Genomic DNA, 20,544 nt, shown 5'->3' on the forward strand with positions numbered 1-20,544 from the left:
TACAGAAGATAGCATCAGTGGTATGCAAAAAACTATGCAAACTATGGAGAACCAAGTCGAGCTGCTCAACTCCAGAATAGAGGATTTGGGTAATAGAAATAGACGATGCAACCTACGCCTGGTAAACCTCCCTGAAAAGGCAGAGGGGATAAATGCTGTCAGATTTCTGGAAGAATGGCTGCCTTGCATGTTTGTAGCATCGCTAGCAAGACCAGTTACAATTGAACGAGCACCTAATCAGTCCTAATCATGAAGTTTCTGAACTTTCAAGATCGACAACGAGTAATGGGGGCTGCCAGAGAAATGAAAATGGTAAAGTACCAAGACCACGAGTCATGTTTTTTCCAGACTTCTCTACGGAGGTGCGCAAACAACGAAAGCAGTTTGACAGGGTGAATGTAAGAAATCATTTGCTGGCTGTGCTGTATGAGGATACAAATTATAGTTGAATAGTATTGTGTGTTTAGTGTGTTTAGTGGAAGAGCACTGTGACAGCTTAGTCAGGCAAAATGAGAAAAGGATACTGTTGTCAGAGAGCAGCACTGTATGACGGTGGTCAGAGAGCACCAAGAGTGCAGCAACGAAGTTAATATCAGTTTGATATCAGTTTGACCATGAAAATAAGTTACTTCTCAACCTGTGACAGGCAACAGCGGCGCATTGTTCTCTCTGACCATCAGCATAGCTAAAGTCTGTCTAATAACTGATGAAGAGGGCGTGTGCCAAAAGACTGGGACCAGTCTGTGCACCAACCAGGGGACGCCAAGTCTAAACCACGGTACTCCTCCAACTTTTAATAAACAAATCAAAATGCTCTTAGAGACTGATATATGAATTCATGTATAAGCCAGAAAATTCAGTCTGATGAGAGAAGCCTGTGTGCCTGCTCAACTCGGACCCGTGTACACGTTTATGCTCTTATGATTTTACTTAAACTTTAACTTTTAAGTCTCTCTTTGTCTACTTAGTGGATTTTTAACACGCACATGAAGAAGCGTCTACAATCGCTGAGCATCGAGTACCGATTTGGATACCTAGCCAAATTGATCTCCCACAATGGACAAAATACCATCTGCAACTCACCAGAGGAAGTAGAGAAACTTATTGAAGCCTACGACACAGGGGTGCACGGAGATATTGACCAGTAGGATACTGTGAACCGTGTGATGGTCTGGATTTTGTGTTGGCTAGCTCACCCACTTTCTTGTTTAGCCTAGGCCTACATGATAACAAAATTGCTGGTTAAACTTTACTATGTAGGCTGCTTATTCTTGGGTGAGATTACATACTTTTCTTTTGGTTGTTAAATTTATGTTAAGGCTATGTTGACCTGGTTAGATCATTGCTCAGGGTAAAAAGTTTAGACTATCAATGGAGTTGGTATGACAATACATAGAGGGGTTGTTTTGGAGTAGAGTGACAGTAACGTTAGCGAACAGCAGTAACCTATGCTTGTAAGAGACTTGCTCCTTATAGAAGGATCAGTCGAGTCCACTGTTGTATCTTTACGTGCGGGGGGGAGGGAAAAGGGAAGCAGGTTCATTCGGGTTAATTGCGTCCAAGAGCCTCATTGTGTAAAATGTTTTGTTTTTTCTTGGTGAACTTATGTTAGTGTCTGCTTTTACAACGGGTATGGTCTCTCACTTAAGAAAATATAATACACAATGGTTACATGAGGAATGACTCACAAATCATTATAACATCCTGGAATGTGAGGGGATTAGGTAAATTATCTAAAGTAAAACAGGTCATGCATAGACTAAAACAATTCAAAACAACTATTGTATTCTTACAAGAAACACATTTACTATCTAGTGAAGAAATTACAGATGGGCTGGACAGGTATTTGCATCATCATACGCATCTAATGCAAGAGTAATAACATTGATTCACAAGTCTGTTCCATTTCAAGTACTGAATGTCATATCTGACAAGTCAGGCAGGTATTTAAAGGGGTGATAGAATGATTATATAGGGTATTTCACACTGTTCCTTATGGTCTCCTAATGGGGTATGTAACATTGGTTGGGCTGAAAATGGCCTGGTTGATATTTTATTGGCCCTTATGCATCCCTGTGTTTTGGCCCTATTTGTAACAAGAGCTTTTCTTCCAAATATGGTATGGTCATGAATATTTAGATGAGCTGCGCGCTGCTTGGTTGAGCCTTAGCCCCGTACACACACATAGAGACGCGCGCTGATTGGTTGAGCGACTCGCCATACACACGCATTAGAGGTCGTGTGCTGATTGGTTGAGCGAATCCCCAATACACAGACATTAGAAACGCGACAGAATCTCATATTCCAGACACTGCGATTTTTCCTTACCAAATTCACTTCTGAGACTTTTTTATGCGAGAAATCAACTATATAAAGCTCAAATATGGGCCGTTTTACGAAAATGGATGGCTAATTGCAAATTTGGTAAAACTGTGTGTCGGAGTTCAGCTGCCTGTGTTGCTGCCTCGCCGCCTGGCCTGCCTTCCTCCACAGACCCCGGCTGGCTGTGAGCTGCTGCAGCCCACAGCACCTCATACCCGCGCAAAGTCACCGTTTGGGCTGCCCTGACAAAGCTCCAGGGCCTGCATCTCCTCTCTTCCTGCTAGCTAAATGGCCTGTGTGTGAGAGCGTGGTCAGCGAGCTTTTTACACCAGCAATCTCTTACCACATGTTACACACATGTCACGCCACTTAGCTATACAACATCTAACTATATGTTTTATAAAGCTAACAACGGTGTCCGATTTCAAGTTAATGAATATTTGTGAGCTGTAAGGGTTTCGTTAGCTACGACTGTCCCTGCAATCCTATGTGTACAGATTGCGGTAGTTAGCTTCATTTTTGGTCTTAATTCGAGTATATTTACAGTTTGAATTTCGTCACGCCACTTATACAACATCTAACTATATGTTTTATAAAGCTAACAACGGTGTCCGATTTCAAGTTAATGAATATTTGTGAGCTGTAAGGGTTTCGTTAGCTGCGACTGTCCCTGCAATCCTATGTGTACAGATTGCGGCTAGTTAGCTTCATTTTTGGTCGTAATTCGAGTATATTTACAGTTTGAATTTCGTCACGCCACTTATACAACATCTAACTATATGTTTTATAAAGCTAACAACGGTGTCCGATTTCAAGTTAATGAATATTTGTGAGCTGTAAGGGTTTCGTTAGCTGCGACTGTCCCTGCAATCCTATGTGTACAGATTGCGGCTAGTTAGCTTCATTTTTGGTCGTATTCGAGTATATTTTACAGTTTGAAATTTACTTCCTACTTATACAACATCTAACTATATGTTTTATAAAGCTAACAACGGTGTCCGATTTCAAGTTAATGAATATTTGTGAGCTGTAAGGGTTTCGTTAGCTGCGACTGTCCCTGCAATCCTATGTGTACAGATTGCGGCTAGTTAGCTTCATTTTTGGTCGTAATTCGAGTATATTTACAGTTTGAATTTCGTCACGCCACTTATACAACATCTAACTATATGTTTTATAAAGCTAACAACGGTGTCCGATTTCAAGTTAATGAATATTTGTGAGCTGTAAGGGTTTCGTTAGCTGCGACTGTCCCTGCAATCCTATGTGTACAGATTGCGGCTAGTTAGCTTCATTTTTGGTCGTAATTGTAGTATATTTACAGTTTGAATTTCGTCACGCCACTTATACAACATCTAACTATATGTTTTATAAAGCTAACAACGGTGTCCGATTTCAAGTTAATGAATATTTGTGAGCTGTAAGGGTTTTGGGCGCGACTGTCCCTTCAATCCTATGTGTACAGATTGCGGCTAGTTAGCTTCCTTTTTGGCGTGAATTGAGTATATTTACAGTTTGAATTTTGCATTGCTCGCTACTTATACAACATCTAACTATATGTTTTATAAAGCTAACAACGGTGTCCGATTTCAAGTTAATGAATATTTGTGAGCTGTAAGGGTTTCGTTAGCTGCGACTGTCCCTGCAATCCTATGTGTACAGATTGCGGCTAGTTAGCTTCATTTTTGGTCGTAATTCGAGTATATTTACCGGTTTGAATTTCGGCCACCACTTATACAACATCTAACTATATGTTTTATAAAGCTAACAACGGTGTCCGATTTCAAGTTAATGAATATTTGTGAGCTGTAAGGGTTTCGTTAGCTGCGACTGTCCCTGCAATCCTATGTGTACAGATTGCGGCTAGTTAGCTTCATTTTTGGTCGTAATTCGAGTATATTTACAGTTTGAATTTCGTCACGCCACTTATACAACATCTAACTATATGTTTTATAAAGCTAACAACGGTGTCCGATTTCAAGTTAATGAATATTTGTGAGCTGTAAGGGTTTCGTTAGCTGCGACTGTCCCTTCAATCCTATGTGTACAGATTGCGGCTAGTTAGCTTCATTTTTGGTCGTAATTCGAGTATATTTACAGTTTGAATTTCGTCACGCCACTTATACAACATCTAACAATATGTTTTATAAAGCTAACAACGGTGTCCGATTTCAAGTTAATGAATATTTGTGAATTCCAGAGGAATTCTAAGAGGAGGCTAGCTAGCTCTCATTGATAGAGCTCCATCCAGCCGCAGGCTCTATCAATGAGACTCATGGACAAGCGGCGTTTATTTTCCCAATAGTTTGTTTAAATAACTCAACACATTATAATTACACACATTATAAGATTAACTAGAATCTGTGGTAAGATAATGCTGGCGTAATAGCTCGCTTGACCGGGCTTTCACTCACATACACCGGGCATTTAGCTAGCTAGCAGGAAGAGGGGAGTTGCAGGCCCTGGAGCTCTGTCAGAGCAGCGGCGTTTGGTAGTAGTCCACCAGCCCAAACGGTGACTTTGCGCGGGTATGAGGTGCTGTGGGCTGCAGCAGCCGTGCCGGAGCTCAATCGGGCTCACAGCAAGCCGGGGTCTGTGGAGGAAGGCAGGCCAGGCGGCGAGGCAGCAACACAGGCAGCACCAGCCTCTGAAGTCCGACACACAGTCGGACAAAATTTGCAATTAGACATACATTTTCGTAAAACGGCCCATATTTGACCTCTAAGTAGTTGATTTCTCGCATAAAAAAGTCTCAGAAGTGAATTTAATGTTAAAATAGCATAGGAACAATGTATACATTTTCTGAGATCTGCACGACCTAGATTCAGAAAACTAACTGATCTCAGGTCAGTTGTGTAGCCTATGCAAATGTTGGGGCGTGACCGTTCTCTTAATACACCCATGGGCTGACAAAGGTTCCGGTTTTTGGGAGGTTGACGTCAACTTCCAGCTTTGTTGGGATTCGCCCGTTTTCAGCGGCAGTTTCAAAATATGAAATTTTCATAGTAAAGGGGTGTCAGTGGGATTTTGAGCTTCTATGTATGTCCTATTTACCCACCGAACTGTCGTTATTCAACTATGACAGGGTAAAATCGGTTTTTCATTCTATCACCCCTTTAATTATTCAAGGGCTACTCACTGACAAGAAGATAAATCTTGTAAATCTATATGGGCCAAATTCAGATAGCCCACTTAAACTTATTTTTACTTTTAGTTCCTATGTCAGGCTAACTCCTGATTGGAGGAGATTTCAATACAACCCTGTCAACAGACCTTGATAGACTCAAGAGTATAGATAACACTCATGCGCAAAGTAGGAAAATATTACAGAGTTTTGTGCAGGAATTAGACTTGACAGATCCATGGAGAAGACAATATCCAAACAAATCAGAATTCTCATGCTTTACCCCATCATCAAACTCATATTCCCGCATGGATTATTTCTTTGTTTCAAATTAATTATTCCCACAAATATATGACATTACGTATGAGACTATTGTGATTTCTGATCATGGCCCTGTTTCACTAATATATGACATGACCAAGATCATTAGAGGTCCTTATAGATGGAGGTTACATCCAAAATGGTTACATGATACAAACTTCTTAGAATTTGTGGGTACTAACATTGATGTATATTTCAAAATAAATTCAAATGAAAAAAGTGCTTCTGTAAGATGGGAGGCTTTCAAAGCCTACATTAGAGGACAGATGATTAGCTATACAAGCTCTATAACCAATAAAGTTAATTTAAAATTGAGATCACTTGATGAAGAAATCAAGAAGCTAGAAAAAGAAACCTATGAAGATGATACGCATACAATGCTTTTACCCATTTCTTCAAATCATTATACAAATCAGAATCTCCTGGAGTTACTGTCTGTTTTAGATGGTCTCCAAATACCTACCTTCTCAGATGAAGTGAAACAGAAATTTGATTCACCTTTGTCTATAGAGGAATTACTGAAGGCTATAGATAAAATGGGAAAACAGCTGGACCAGATAGTCTCCCCATAGATATATATAAAGCTTTCAAAGATAAATTAATTTGCCTTCTATTAGAAATGTTTGAGGAATTCTGCCCGTCACTAAGAAAGGCCTTAATTACACTCTTACCAAAGCCAGATAAACCACAACACAATTGTGAATCATATAGACCGATCTCTTTGATTAACACTGATGCTAAAATACTAGCCAGAATCACTAGCTTTGAGACTAGAAGTTTATCTACCAACAGTAATTCATAATGACCAAAATGGATTTGTAAAGAACAGGCAGGCCTTTCATAATATACGCCGAGCTTTGAATATCATCCACGAAAAGACAGATGCTAAAGACAACTGCATACTGTCTCTGGACGCCGAAAAGGCATTCGACAGAGTCGAATTGCCTTATTTATTTGATATGCTCTGCCGATATGGCTGTGGACCTAAACTTTGTCAATGGATAAAATTATTTTATTGTGAACTATTAGCTCAAATTGTTACAAATAACTTAATTTCAGAACCCTTTAATCTATCGCGTGGTACGTGGCAGGGTTGTCCACTGTAGAGTCCGGATCGGGCCGAATTTTTCTGTCCGAGGCCGGCCCGCGTCCGACAGAGCCGTGACCGAACCTGGCCCGAGCCCGACAGGTATTAAGAAATTTGCGTCCGAGCCCGACCCAAGCCCGACACAGTTAAAATCTAATTTTTTCCCCTCATACTAATGACACATGTAGGCCCGCTTTTGTTAAGCATTTGTTAAGCAACTGTAGGAAGGCATTCGGAAATGTCTACAGATGAGCGCATCAGCGCACACGGGGCAACAAGCGCACATTAATAAGCTGTTAAAATGTTCAATGTGTTAACCTTTCCTGATCGCTTCGTTTCCGACTGTGATCAGAAAACCAGCGGAGACTCGTTACCTCCAGGGCCGACGTAACATGAATATCCACCAACTCTGCTCCGGTTGCATCTACAACACGTCTGCTTCCTCTTTCTCTATCTCTCTTCTGCCCACTTACCACGCACGCACGCACGCACGCACGCACGCACGCACGCACGCACGCACGCACGCACGCACTTGAAAGGAGCCGCAGCACCATTTTACAACAAATGCCTTATCGCGCTGATGTGACCGAACCCGACCCGACCCCGACCATAATTTCTAAATATCTGTCCGAACCCGACCCGGCCCGTCGGGACCCGTCGGCCTCGGGTCGGGTATACATGCCTTAGGGCCGGGACACATATAGCCGACGGCCGACCGTTGACAGAAAACCCGTCGATATGATCAGTCGCGTCCCCGAGGTCCAAAAAACTGCCACAGAACAGACCAAAAAGACGAGAGGAGACGAGACGTAATACATCTCTATAACAGCAGGCGGCGCTAATCTGTAATGTTGCCCAAGAAATGAAAACCGGGAGCTGATTGGACGAATGCGTCACATGGGTTTGTTTTCTCCGGAAATTGAATGGTCATGGCGGCTGTTCAGAATACGATCTCATATTGTACTAAAATAGTTCACTGAAACGTGTTTCTGAAAACATTTTAAGCGAGAAATAGGCCATGCAGTTGCTGAATCTGTCTTCATTTCAGCTCAACAAAGATTTTCATCAGATTTTGAGAGACTGTAGTCACCTCATTCCGCTCGTCATTTCCGGGTGAGTCCCGACTTCCCTGCCGCCGACCGAACATGTCAGGTCTGAAAGCCCCCCAGACAGACGACGGCACGGGACACACCGAACAGATTTGAGTCACTGACCTCGCCAGACTGTCCCACGGCCGATAATCGGCCTGATGTGTCCCTTAGTCCACTGTCCCCCCTACTATTCGTGAGGTCTATTGAACCCCTGGCAACAGCTATACGAAATCATCCAGGGATAAAGGGAATTGATATTCCAGGTCAAGAGCATCATATTTCATTATTTGCAGATGATATATTATTATACCTTGCAGATCTAAAAAATACAACACCCTTTCACAGTATCTAAAACTGAGTTTTAATATTTGGGGATTATTCTCACTCCTCAAATAAAAAACACAGTCCCACATAACTATGACCCCGTTGTTTCACATGTGAATGATACTTTGAATAGATGGATGTCTCTCCCCCTCACATTAATAGGCAGAATCAATGCCATTAAGATGAACATTCTCCCAAAATTTCTATATTTGTTTCAGTCAATTCCTTTTTCACCCCCGCCAGCCTTTTTCTCTACCATGAGGAAAACATTCACAAATTTAATCTGGAATAAAAGACGACCAAGACTTCGCTTAACCTTATTATATCTACCTTATGATAGGGGAGGTTTACAGTTACCCAACCTACTATTGTACTTCAGAGCAGCCCAAGTTAGATCCGCACGTTTTGGTTCTCTAATCCTTTAAATCTGCCATGGGTCCAGATAGAGGAACAAAAGGCGAAAGGGCTATCTTTGGACACAGATACCTATACTCCAACACTCTTAAAATGCTAAGCAGAATACAATCAATTTGTTAAAACCACAATTACAGCTTGGTATGAGTCGCAAGAGATGGTTGGAGAGCCAAGGGATATATCACATTTTTCTCCTATCTGGGGTAATGCAAGATTTACACCAGGTACTTCCGACCCAGGTTTGGGCACAGCTTGGTTTACAGAGGATTTCAGATCTCTTTAAAGACAACACCCTCGTGCCTTTTGAATATCTAAAAGAGTTTTTTTGTTCATTGTAAGAACCAATCATACCAACCCCCTGCTTTAAATGGTATTGAAGAACTGGTAACACCCAATACCCAAGCTAAAGGGACAATCTCAAAAGTATACAGTAAATTACTTAAGTCATCAAGAGAGTCCTCAGACTATAAGAGAATGGCCTGGATGGAAGATTTTCAGACATTACTGAGCTAGAATGGGAAAAGGCATGTTGTCAAGCACAAACTATGACTATTAATAGTAGATTGAGGTTAATTCAATATAACTGGCTCATGAGAACATACACTCACCTAAAGGATTATTACGAACACCCTAGTAATACCGTGTTTGACCCCCTTTCGCCTTCAGAACTGCCTTAATTCTTTGTGGCATTGATTCAGCAAGGTACTGGAAGCATTCTTTAGAAATGTTGGCCCATATTGATAGGATAGCATCTTGCAGTTGATGGAGATTTGTGGGATGCACATCCAGGGCACAAAGCTCCCGTTCCACCACATCCCAAAGATGTTCTATTGGTTTGAGATCTGGTGACTGTGGGGGCCATTTTAGTACAGTGAACTCATTGTCATGTTCAAGAAACCAATTTGAAATGATTCAAGCTTTGTGACATGGTGCATTATCCTGCTGGAAGTAGCCATCAGAGGATGGGTACATGGTGGTCATAAAGGGATGGACATGGTCAGAAACAATGCTCAGGTAGGCTGTGGCATTTAAACAATGCCCAATTGGAACTAAGAGGCCTAAAGTGTGCCAAGAAAACATCCCCCACACCATTACACCACAACCAGCAGCCTGCACAGTGGTAACAAGGCATGATAGATCCATGTTCTCATTTTTTTTTACGTCAAATTCTGACTCTACCATCTGAATGTCTCAACAGAAATTGAGACTCATCAGACCAGGCAACATTTTTACAGTCTTTAAAGCGCCCATATTATGCTCATTTTCAGGTTCATAACTGTATTTTAAGGTTGTACCAGAATAGGTTTACATGGTTTAATTTTCAAAAAACACCATATTTTTGTTGTACTGCACAGCTCTCTCTCACTGCTGCAGATCCTCTTTTCACCTGGTTTCTGTTTTAGCTACAGAGTGAGACCTCTTTTCATCTTCTTCTTCTGTACTATCTTTGATTGCACTCGCACATGCGCAGTAGCTCAGATGTAGAGCATGTCAGCTAGCTAACTCTAGAGACAGTAAAAGAAAGCCTGTTTCTCCGAACTTTGGTCAGTTACAAGGCAGGATTAGCTGGGAGACTTCTAAATGAGGGCGCACATGTAAGTAGTTCTTTTGTAGATTATGGTGAACTTGTGTGTGTTGTAGCAGTGCTTTGCTATTGAGAACGACATAGCATGCTAGCGGCTAACGCTAGCATTAGCCGGCTAACGCTAACACTACGAGCTAACGGTTGTGGTTAGCCAGCTCATTTCGGACTGTGATGTCACAGTCCGAGGCCGATTTTGAACAGCTCACTAGGAGACTGAAAGCAGGACACATTCAGAAACCGTATCTCACTCAAAACAGCATGGATGGATTTTTTTCAAAGTTTGTATGTGTGTGGAAGCACCAGAGACACAAAAGAACACCCCAAATCCCAGAAAAAGTGTTTTTTTCATAATATGGGCACTTTAACTGTCCAATTTTGGTGAGCTCATGCAAATTGTATCCTCATTTTCCTATTTTTAGTGGAGATGAGTGGTACCCGGTGGGGTCTTCTGCTGGTGTAGCCCATCCGCATCAAGGTTGTGCGTGTTGTGGCATCACAAATGCTTTGCTGCACACCTTTGTTGTAATGAGTGGTTATTTGAGTCAAAGTTGATCTTCTATCAGCTGGAATCAGTCGGCCCATTCTCCTCTGACCTCTAGCATCAACAAGGCATTTTCGCCCAGAGGACTGCTGCACACTGGATTTTTTTACTTTTGCAGACCATTCTTTGTAATCCCTAGAAATGGTTGGGCGTGAAAATCTCAGTAACTGAGCAGATTGTGAAATACTCAGACCAGCCCGTCTGGCACCAACAACCATGCAACGCTCAAAGTTGCTTAGATCACCTTTCTTTCCCATTCTGACATTCAGTTTGGAGTTCAGGAGATTGTCTAGACCTGGACCACACCCCTAAATGCATTGAAACAGCTGCCATGTGATTGGTTGATTAGATAATTGCATTAACGAGAAATCTTACAGGTGTTCCTAATAATCTTATAGGTGAGTGTATATAACTCCCGAAAAACTCCATAAGTTTAACCCTAACATTCTGGACACTTGTATAAAATGTATGACAGAGAAAGGAACTTTGTTTCATTGTATCTGGACATGTAAATATATTAAAATTTTTTGGAATGGCATAATGGAGCTTATTTCCCACATCATTCAGAAAGAAATACCTGTACGCCCAGAAATCTTTATCCTTGGCCTCATCCCTGAGGCATTATCTCTTAGAACATATGAAAACAAACTGGTCAACCTCTGCTTGCTACACGCAAAACGTATTATTGCTAGACAGTGGAAAGGTGTTTGTTGTCCATCTATAACCCTATGGATTAATGAACTATCCTCATGTATGGTGATTGAAAGGCTTACATACATGCTATTACTATTGTTTTTTCTATTAACAGATGGCTCAAGTTTGTGAGTGGGTTGTTGGGAGGTTGGCAAGAAGCGTATCTTTTTCATGTATTTGAAAACATATGTTGAAAGACTGTTGGTTGTTTGGATATAAAAAGAAATAAAAAACCCACTACGGCACTGCTCTTTCAGTTCAACACGGTCGGCTGTACAAACATCTGTGTCAAACAGCCTTAAATATGTGTTTAGAGAGAGACACCACACTGGGATAATATATTTATCACAACACAAGTCCCAATTGGGAGATCTTTAAACTTGAGCACCTTTCTAAATTGTTTTTGTAAATGTAAATTCCTTGTATGTGTAAACATACCAATAGAGCTGATTCTAATTCTAGTGGATTAACTCAAAAGGGTCTGTTAACTCAAATTTAAAGAAACATGTTATGTCACTTATTTACCTTTGACTTATTTTATATGTGGTAGGGATCTTTCTATTCAGATATTAAGTTTGTATTTGTGAAATTTCTTAGAATTCTGCCTCCACCCCAATACAATGAAGGTGGTTAGAATTTAGTGTTTGGGTCTGACGGCATTCAAATAATGACGTTTAAACATTTCAGTACCATAAAATAGCAGTGTGTCTTTCCAGATACAATGTTCTGGTTACTCTTGATAATCCACAGACCTCCATTGTGTTGGGTTGGAAGCAGTTATCTTTGACACATTACAAAACCGGGGCAAATAAACCTAGGCTATCTGCATGCATTACAGGTAGGTGAGGAAATATGTTATTTTGTTCCTTGGCTTAACCCCTTTAAGAGTTCAAATGTTAGTGAATACCAAATAGTTCTTAATTGTTTGAAAATATAGCAGCAAATTAAGAAGTGCTGCAAGTTGCCTAGAACCTCTATCTACGCTCCAGTGTGTCATAAACATGCATTTCCCCCTTCACTCTCAGATGCCACTTTTTATAGTTGGAGGTTAAAAGGCATAATAGTTTTAAAAGATCTGTAAATTGACAAACATTTTGCCTCATTTACTCAGCTAAAAGACAAGTTTTCCCTCCCATCAACACACTTCTTTAGATACCTATAAGTTAGGAACTACACTACTGATCAAAGGTTTTAGAACACCCCAATTTTTCCAGGTTTTTATTGAAATTCATGCAGTTCAAGGTCTCATTGTACTCTGAAATGAATGAATAGAGCAAATAAACAATTTAAGTTAAAAAATAAATCATGAAATCAATTTATAAACCAAAATGTATTCTAAATTTCTTACTCATAGCCCCCTTTGGCAGATATAACAGCTGAACACACTTTTCTTCTACAATGGAAATCAAATATTCTTCAGAAAGTTCTTCCCAACTCTGTTGCAGAAGTTCCCATAAATGTGTGGCACTTGTAGGTTGCTTTGCTTTCAATTTTCTGTCCAGTTCATCCCAAACCAGCTCAATGAGGTTTAAGTCTGGTGACTGTGCTGGCCACTCCATGCTTTTAAGCTTACCATCTTGTTCTTTTTTCCTAAGGTAGTTCTGGCATAGCTTGGACTTATGTTATGGGTGATTATCTTGCTGTAGGATGAACCCCTGACCAACTAGGCGCATACCAGAGGGTACTGCATGGCACTGCAAAATGCTGTGGTAGCCGTTTTGGTTCAGGGTGCCTTTCACTCTGTACAAATCACAGACTGTGGATCCAGCAAAACAGCCCCAGACCATCATGCTTCCTCCTCCATGTTTGACAGTTGATGTCCCACACTGAGGAACCATCCTTTCGCCTACTCGACGGCGTACAAAAATTCTGCGTGATGAACTGAACATTTCAAATTTTTATTCATCAGTCCATAGCACCTTCTTCCAGTCTTCAGTAGTCCATTGACGATGTTTCTTGGCTCAGGCAAGCCTCTTTTTCTTATTCTGACGTCTTAGCAATGGCTTTCTTGCTGCAACTCGACCTATCAAACCTGCAGCTTGAAGTCTTCGCTTTACAGCTGAAACTGAGACTTGATTATTACGACCACTATTAAGCTGCGGTTGAAGCTGTTTTCCTGTGAGCCGCCTATCACGCAAGCTGTTGACTCTCAGAAACTTGTCTTCTGATTCTGTTGTGGCTTTGGGTCTGCCTCTTCCTGTCAAAGTGCCTTTTGATGGTGAAGAATACTGTACTCACTGACACCTTGACTTTCTTCGCAATTTCTCTGTAGGAAAGACCAACATTCTTAAGTGTTATGATGGTCTGTCTCTCTTCCATTGTTAATTGCCTTTTTCCCGCCATTTTTATAGCAACACACTACTTTCTGCAGTACAATACTGTTCAAATAATGCTCACGAGGGTACGGTACCACAGTGTGTTACAACAATACTTTTATACAAACAGTAAGTAATCCTGTGGGAATTGGTAGCACCAACTTTCAAAGCTTGATCAACCTCCATTGCTGCAGAACAACTTTACGTTGTTTACCCATTTCTTGTTCCCTGAAAAAGGCCTTTTTGTAAAATACTGAAATGTACATTATTTTTCAGTTTTGTTTTTTTTTAACCTCAGGCAGTTCACCATTTACCTTTTATACCATTTCAAGCTATTCATTGGACTTGAACTGCTAAAATTTCAATTTCATTTTCTGAAATGTACAAATGTGTGTTCATGCCTGAGCCAGAGGTGGCACTGTTTGGCTACTCCCTGTCTCTATTGACTCATAGTTCCTCTGTACAGCACACCATTGTGTATGAATGTTAAGTTGCAAAGAGACTGATTTTAAGGCTTTGGAAGTCAGAAGCAGTGCCACTCTTCAAGACGTGGCTAACAGAACTTACCTCTGTCTCTTACATATGGAGAAAATCTGATATGGCATGATGGACAATCTTAAAAAAATCTACAAGATTTGGCAGCCATTTTTACACCATCTTGCTCAATTTGACGGAGACCTTGAACAGTTGTGAGATTCACAATAGGCCACTCACCACTTCTTTTATAAATTCTGTTTTAATTTAGAGTACCAGTGTTGCAACAGTACATTTCATTGTCTTGAGTAATACTTCCTCTTTTTCTTTCCTCTTTCCTTTTCATATTGGCATATTTTTTTTACTTCTAATCTTTGTCCCTTTGTATTATACTACTTGGAAAACACTTAATAAACATATTGAACAAAAAAAACAACAGTTTACTGGAGACTTGATTACTCAGATTTTTCACACTTAAGCAGGTGAGGAAATTTTGTTAACATGTAATTGCAATTAAACTCAGTGCGTTTTAGACAAATTCAAGAAACAAACACTATCCGCCCAGACTCATTCCACAGACACATATGGTGGACACAACATACATAATTAATCAGAAGCCTGAGCATGGCTTAGGCCATGTTTGACAGCAAACTACTTCAACGCCTAATGGGTGGTTAAATGGCAGAAAATGCATTTGATAATCGATTACTCTTAATTATTTTATCAAGCAAAAATGCCTACGAAACAATGGAAAAAATCCTGCACTCTGCTCTTGCTATAGCATCACCTTTTATTTAGAAAAACTAACGTTTCGGTCCCTCCGGACCTTCATCAAGAGTATCTCAAATGACAAACAAAGACGGGTTTAAATACATTTCTCCCCTCCCATTCTGTGTCTACAGGTGTAGGACAATAGGCAGTCACTTCTCAATGGGAGTGTCTTTCAGTTAATAGTTAATGTTATCGTCCAACCCACCTGCACAGTAGAATTTGGATGTGCGAGCTATTCCTACATCAAGCAAAAATGCCAAACATTATTTTCAGACATGGATTTGCTGCTTTTCTATGTTTTATATTATTGTAAACTCAATGTACTGTATTTGGTTTTGCTATGATGGTCAAATAAAAAAAACTGAATTTGAAGATGTTCCCTGAGACACAATTTTCACAATTTAAAAGATGCACAAATAACTGAAATAATCAACAATCAACAAATAAGTGAAAGTAAAACTAATTGTGCTGCAACCTGACAACAAACCAAACAGCTACATGTAATTCCTTGCGTCTTGTGAAAGTCAGAGACTGGGGTCCATTGGCAAATTCTACATTTCTAAAGGAATATTTCCAGGTAAAAGCTGAAGTGCAAAGTGGAATTTCACATTTACTGTTATCCTGATGTGAGGTAGACGTAGACAAGGTACCTGAGGGAGGAGTACTCCTCCTGAGCCTTTTTAAGGGAACTCTCCAGTTTATGAACTCTTGCAGCCAGCTGGGTCTCAAGGTCTCCAAGTCCACTGTCCCCGTCTGACAGCATGGTAGAACTGGAATACACATAGCAGCAACAATATAGGTCATCATGCATTGCAACACATAGTAGTCATTCTAATTAGGGAAGCATCAAGACCACTTTTTTTAAGATCAAGTACAAGTACTTACATTTGGATACTTGCCATGGATACGTGTCAACACATCTGACAGCACAACCCAAAGTGTAAAGGCCAATTCATGCTTCTGCATTAAATCAACGCCGTTGGTATGTATGTAGGCACGTAGAGACACGGAATATCTGCCGTAGCCTGGCGTGCACCTTTTAAAAAATTACTACACGTCACGACGACGCACATCTACCTTTCATTAGTGGTTTCAACATGTCCTTGTTCACTTCCCCTCTGCACATGCCCTCGGGGAATCCCCACCGCTATCAAAAGTGTTGTTCCATTTGTCTGAAAAACTGAAGTGAACTTGGTGAGATCGACCCTCAGAGGGCTAAGGGAGCAATGTGAGCAAAGATGGTCACCTTAGAGGTGGATATCACCCAAAATGCATTGCAGTTATGCATTTGGTGAAAGAACTGTTAGTTTCCTCATTGTTAGCTTGATATTTTACTGAAACATGAAGGCTATTATAACATATATGTCATATATATATATATATATATATATATATATATATATATATATATATATATATATATATTTATATATATATTAACTTCATATTGTATGTGGGATTTCTTTTATCTGTAACATTATCTGTAAATGCATGGAAGAAATTCAGTTTTTGCCGGCTATAGCCTAAGCATTAACATGACAAATCATGATGCAGACCAAACACTCTCTAAATCAGAAATTCATGCAGCTGATTACCAAGCCTCATTGAAATGAGTCTGCAGGTGTGTATGTGCAAAAAGCAGTAATAATACTTTTTATAAATAATATTTGTATAGTGCCTTTCATACAAGAAATAGGCCTACTGTACAATAAGTAAATTGCATGACATAAACAGATAGAATGAAAAAAAAAAAAGGGATTGAATGCCATAATTAATGGAAATAAGATAAAACACACAGCAGTAGCTGTCAGTGGCGGTCGATCCTTATAGTTTTGGCTGAAAGTGGTTCCATTTCAATCCCCCACTTCTGCCCCGCCCACTTTCCCTCTGCTCTTCAAGTGGCCTCCGTGTGACGGGTGCAGTTACGTTAGGGGACTGAAGGAGGGCATGTTGAAACACTAATGAAACACAGCTTTTGTTTCTCTCACAATGCCTCTAGAGTCAGTACTCGCTCCGAAGATATCACCGTCACTCTCTCACTCTCTCGCTATACCATACACTTCCCAGGAACACACACATGCCGGCCCTGCTATTCTCTTAAAGAGATCGACGTGTGCACACACCAACGCATAAGTATAAACTTACGTAGGCTATGGCGAAAGCTCTTTGTGGAGCCTCCACAGAACCATAAATCAGACTTAAAAGAGAGGCTCACAGAGTTCTGCAGGATCTGCAGTGATAAAATCAGTGGGATTGAAGAGACTAGTGTTGTTCAGATGAATAATGAACATTATAGAATCAAACGAAGATTGTGTGGGTATATCACGTTTGGGAAGAGGCACCTGGTTACACAGAGGTATCATTTTTTGTGTTGTCAAACGATTACAATATTTAATCGCATTAATGTCATAGTTAACTCGCAATTAATCGCACATTTTTATCTATTCTAAATGTCCCTTGATTTCTTTTTGTCCCATTATTTTTTCTCATTTTAATGCTCTAATCCACATGGAAAATTGGATCGGCTTGCATTGTGCTTTTGTCGCCTGGCTTTGACAAGGGGGCGGAGAATTTGCATCAGCTGTGTGCTTGGCCATCAAGTGGTATTTCAGACTGGATGTGCTGCGATTATAACTCAGTTCACAATGACAAAACACACAGATCACTTTGGTCTTGTCAATGGAACCATTTGGCAACTTTTTAAGAGTAAACTTTCCATTCAGAATCTTATTGCCATCCATTTTCGGCGTCTTGCACTGGCCATCCACTCAAAACGTAACATTAGCCTACTACTCTTTGGCCGGCTCGCAATCCCAAACAAGTGTGTGCAGCGTGCCTGTTGTTTTGTGTCCGGTCTAGCTAGATCCGGTGTGGTGTTGTAGTTGTTCTAACGTTACTAGTTGTTGCAACAGCATGTGAAAAAAACTACAAAGTTTGCTAGGCCAAAAACAATGTTAATCTGGCAATACAAAAATTGACGCCATTAAAATGGGTTTGCGTTAACGCCATTAATAACGCGTTTAACTGACAGCACTAATAATTTTAGTTATTAGAATTACAACAACACTATACTTTCCAGCTTGAGTTGAGCTTTACAAACATATTGCTATTAGTTATATAATACAAATCAAGATCTCAGTTAACAATGTGCCTTATCGTAATTTAAGTTATAATGATGAAGATCTCAGTTACCTTTAGATTTCCATGTACGATTCGAAAAAGTGCTAACTCTGGGCCACACTCTCTGACAGACTAATGACTTGATGTAAATTGATAGGTTAACAAAACCAACAGAGGAAGTTGTTTACATATGTGCTCAATGTTGGACAATTCTAGTAAAAGTGGAAAACCAGTTGCTGGGTATTTTCCTATCACTAGGGAGGGAAGGATCGCAAAATACATGCTTTTCTTTTGAAATTAACAAGTTCTTTGTTCCTTTAATGTGCTATAGTTCATATACTGGACTGTGTAATCAGGTTCAGGTGCAGATGGACTGTTCTGGGACACCACAATGTACTTGTTATCCGCTCACGTCAGGATGGCTATGATATTTAATAGTTAATACTTATGTCCGTGGAGGAGGGTCTGGCTACTTCACATAGCATTCGGGGATGGGAGGAAAACATGCTCTGGTTTAATGGCATTTTTTTAAACCAATCAGAATCGTCATGGGCGGCACTAAGCTCTGCACACAGCCGCTGCAAAATAGTCGTGCGAGAGAAAACTCAGATTGGACAGATAGCTAGCTCTCTCAATTTACCCTGCGGAGATCTGAGGAGCTGTCAAAAATAGTCCTCATAAATTCACCAAATTTAAAATTCCAACACAAAGAAAGCGGAAGGAAATGGAAAATTCATGCATCCGGCGGAATTTCCTGCGGCACCAGGACAATCCCGGAAGTGGAACGTCACGGATATAGATTACTACTACCACTACTACTACAAGCCACCTACATCAGAGGTATCTTGTTACAATACTTGATACTTGATCATCAGATGTATCAAAATACAAAATACTAGTATGAGAAAATGTTAAAATACCAGTAATTTGATTCTATACAAACTGATAATCACATTTGAGGCATTTATGACGCATTTCAGTTCAGTTTGTTACACATTCACGTTTCCATTAACAAACGTTATGGATAGTACTTGGAACTTTGATTACCACGTCGGTTGAGGTTCAAAGCTAATTGAGCCAATACTAAAATATGAAGTTAAAACAATGCAGACCATTGATTGGAATGTAACGCCAATAGTGACCCGATATCTTTTGTATTCACTTAACCCAGATTTAAAAAATGGCAACCCGCAACACTACGTCGAAATTAACAGTCTTTCAGATGGCAATAAGACTGGGCATTTAGCAGATGCCTCTTCCAAGAGCGATAAATATACTGTAAGTACAGCAGATTAAGTGCATTTCTTAAACTTTACAAGAAACCAATTGCAAAAAACACAAAAAGTACCACTCTCTCCTTCTGCCCCAAACCAACAACAACCTAAAAAAAAAGTGTTTTCCTTTGTGTACCCCCCAACACTGCAGTCCATAGGAACGCAAATGAAATCTGGTAGTTTGACTGTGATAGATAACCTGTGGAAGCAAATGGTAATGCTGCTGGAGGGTTTTTGGTTGTCTCAACCTCGGGGCTTGGAGCTTCGAAATATATAGTTAGCTCTGATTATGGCTATAGATGTGACTCCCATTGCTCTTTGATTTTTGCGTTTTTTAACTCCACTTTCATATTTATTTCAAATTTCCACTCAAAAGACGAAACTGCCACCGTAGATCCGCAACTCATTCACTGGACAATAAAGACAGGGCTCCCACACCCACACAACAGTCGGAAGTACCACAAAGTCAAGCATGATTTTTTTGTTCTGCCTTTCTTTTTCCTGAGCCTCATGGGCCCTTTCACGTAGGGCTTAAAAAGGCGGTGCCTATACCATGCCAAGCATCAAAGCTTGTAGGTGGTTGTTTTAAAAACTCTTTGTACCTTTAAAAAAAACATCTTAATACTTGAAGCCAAAAATCACATTTTGGACCTACATTTTTACACTTCACATCATGATAAGGGTTGGGTACCGTTTGGATTTTGGCAAAGAACGAAGCATCCGAGTTCTAGGTAAAATGTTTGGTTTCCACAAAATAACCGGTGCAAATTACGCGCGCGCACACACACACACACACACACACACACACACACAGACACACACACACACTTAGTATGTTTAACTTACCACAATACAGTAGCTTTAAAGTTAGCTTTTGTAGCACTCAGCGGGTATCTACAAAATGATGGGCTCATAGGTCTTCAAAGGCCTACTTCACAGTCAACACTATGTAGCATTCAAACACAAGACTATTTAACGTTAGCTAATAATATAATTTAACGAGACAAATTAGTCAACTAAAACTTTTCCTTTGTGAAGGAAACAGTTTCCTTGGCAACGGTACGTCTGTCAAATTGTTCCCCAGCTACAAG

The 20,544-nt window shown here is 40.2% G+C and overlaps 1 protein-coding gene across 9 annotated transcripts in view; it reads right to left on the reverse strand.

Annotated features, from left to right (window-relative positions):
• Window positions 1–20,544, reverse strand: part of ccdc57 (coiled-coil domain containing 57) — a 113,798-nt gene that overhangs the window by 91,875 nt on the left and 1,379 nt on the right. For 7 of the 9 annotated variants that reach the window (XM_039788295.1, XM_039788294.1, XM_039788291.1 and 4 more), the window contains exons 1-2: window positions 20,300–20,523; window positions 15,710–15,829 (exon numbers count right to left, since the gene is read on the reverse strand). In XM_039788295.1, the coding sequence (XP_039644229.1) occupies window positions 15,710–15,829; window positions 20,300–20,367 (188 nt within the window). In that variant the 5' untranslated portion in view covers window positions 20,368–20,523. Of the gene's footprint in view, window positions 1–15,709; window positions 15,830–15,944; window positions 16,118–20,299; window positions 20,524–20,544 lie in introns of those variants that run through there. The other 2 variants (XM_039788290.1, XM_039788289.1) reach the window with 2 other exon arrangements.

The sequence above is a fragment of the Perca fluviatilis genome, chromosome 21 (genome assembly GCF_010015445.1).
Source record: "Perca fluviatilis chromosome 21, GENO_Pfluv_1.0, whole genome shotgun sequence".
Lineage (NCBI taxonomy): Eukaryota > Metazoa > Chordata > Actinopteri > Perciformes > Percidae > Perca > Perca fluviatilis.